The 2126-nt window shown below is 41.7% G+C and overlaps 1 protein-coding gene across 1 annotated transcript; it reads left to right on the top strand.

Annotated features, from left to right (window-relative positions):
• The first annotated feature begins 1160 nt into the window (after window positions 1–1160).
• Window positions 1161–2126, top strand: OR56B4 (olfactory receptor family 56 subfamily B member 4). The gene is given in 1 exon segment (XM_002708752.6): window positions 1161–2126. A coding segment is annotated over 1 exon segment (966 nt).

The following is a 2126-nucleotide window of genomic DNA, read 5'->3' as shown; positions in this document are numbered from 1 at the left end:
ATTCAAACCCATTTCCTTATGCGATGCTGTTGCTGCAGGTGGAGGCTTAATCTACTGTGTCATAGCGCTGGCCCCATAAATGATATTCTTAAAGGGCAATGACCTATCAATGACAATTTGATGGTGAGACTACTAGAATTAAATGCTAAAGATTAAAATTTTTGCTGTAGTTTAGTAACTTATTAGTGTTTTCAATATGATTGATAACTAAACAACTCATTCAATCTCTGCTTCTTCATTATATGAATAACAATGTCATATGGTGAAGATTAAATGAAGTGGTTTGTGACATAAACGATTTTCCAACCACAAGACACTGTTTAGAACAGCAGGAAACAGATGATTAGCCCAGCAGTTAAGATGCCTGCATTCCACGTTGGAGTACCTGGGATATATACACAGCTCTGGCTCTTGACTCAAGCTTCTTGCTAATGCAGATCCCAGGAGGCAGTAGCAATGGCTCAAATAATTGGATTCCTGCTACCTATGTAGAAGACTTGGATTGCATTCAGGCTTCCTGGCTTTGATCCTAGCCCCAATTGTTGTTGTGAATACTTGGAGAGTTAACCAGTGGATGGGAGCTCTCTCTCTGGCTCTCTTTCTCTCTCTTTCTGTACGTGTGTGTATGTGTGCACAGGTGTATATGCATGCACACATGGATATGTGTTTCTGTCTACTGGCCTCTCAAATAAATGAAATTTAAATACATACATACATACATACATAAAAGAACAGCAGAATCAAGTTTTCATTATGGTTATTCATTTTCTTCCTGAAGATCCTCAAGAATGAAGACAACTCCTCTGTCTCCAACTTTGCCTGTTGAAAATTTGGGTTGTTTATATAAATGTACATGTTTTCTGCTTTGTGTCTATGTTTCCTATAGTAAAAACCCACTCAGAATGTCAGGAAAAAGTACAGATAGTAAATTTTTCACTTGTATACTAACAAAATTTTTATCTTAGAATGCATTTTGGCCCTTATATTCTTATTTGAACTTTCTCCAAGGATGTCAAAGAAGTTAAGAATGCATTAAGAACCAAGTTATTGTAGTAAGTCTCATTTCTCTGCACAAATTTTAACTCTCACATGAGCCAACCACACCTGTTCTGTTTCCTCTTAATTCACAGGCAAAAACTGAGAACAAGACATCCCATGATATGGACATCTCCCTGAATACAACCAATAGCTCAGGATTTCAAGTGTCTGAGTTCATCCTGATGGGGCTCCCAGGCATTCATGAGTGGCAGCACTGGCTCTCTTTGCTTCTGGCTCTGCTTTATTTCTTCGCTCTTAGTGCCAATCTCCTTGTCTTAATCACTGTCTATCATGAGCCAACCCTGCACCAGCCCATGTATCAGTTCCTTGGTATCCTGGCTGTAGTGGACATTGGACTGGCTACCACCAGTATGCCCAAGATCTTAGCCATTTTCTGGTTTGATGCCAAGACCATTAGCCTCCCTGAGTGTTTTGCACAGATCCATGCCATCAACACTTTGATGTGCATGGAGTCAGGCATCTTCATCAGTATGGCAGTGGATAGATATGTAGCTATTTGTTACCCCCTTCAATATCCCTCTATAGTCACTGAAGCTTTTGTGATCAAAGCCACAATATTTATGGTGCTCAGGAATAGCTTGTTGACCATTCCAGTGCCTATACTGGCTGCCCAGAGACACTACTCCTCCAGGAATGAGATTGACCACTGCCTGTGCTCCAACTTGGGAGTCATCAGTCTAGCTTGTGATGACATCACCATTAACAGATTTTAGCAGTTGGCCTTGGCCTGGATTGTGGTTGGGAGTGACATGGGTCTGGTATTTGCTTCCTATGCTTTGATTATTCACTCAGTGCTGAGGCTGAGCTCTGCAGAAGCAACAGCTAAGGCCCTGAGCACCTGCAGTTCCCACCTCATCCTCATTCTCTTTTTCTACACAGCTATTGTTGTTGTATCCACGACTCACCTTGCAGGAAGAAGAGTTCCTCTCATACCTGTTCTTCTCAACATGCTGCATATTGTCATCCCTCCGGCTCTTAACCCCCTGGTATATGCACTTAGGTCACAGGAGCTGAGAGTGGGCTTCCAGAAGTTGCTTGGTTTGGATGAACTTGTATTCAGGACGTGA

This window comes from Oryctolagus cuniculus, chromosome 1 (assembly GCF_051225735.1).
Source record: "Oryctolagus cuniculus isolate XC-2025 breed Fujian yellow rabbit chromosome 1, ASM5122573v1, whole genome shotgun sequence".
Taxonomy (NCBI): domain Eukaryota; kingdom Metazoa; phylum Chordata; class Mammalia; order Lagomorpha; family Leporidae; genus Oryctolagus; species Oryctolagus cuniculus.
Note: the sequence above shows the minus strand (reverse complement) of the source record. Positions and strands in the feature narration are given on the sequence as shown.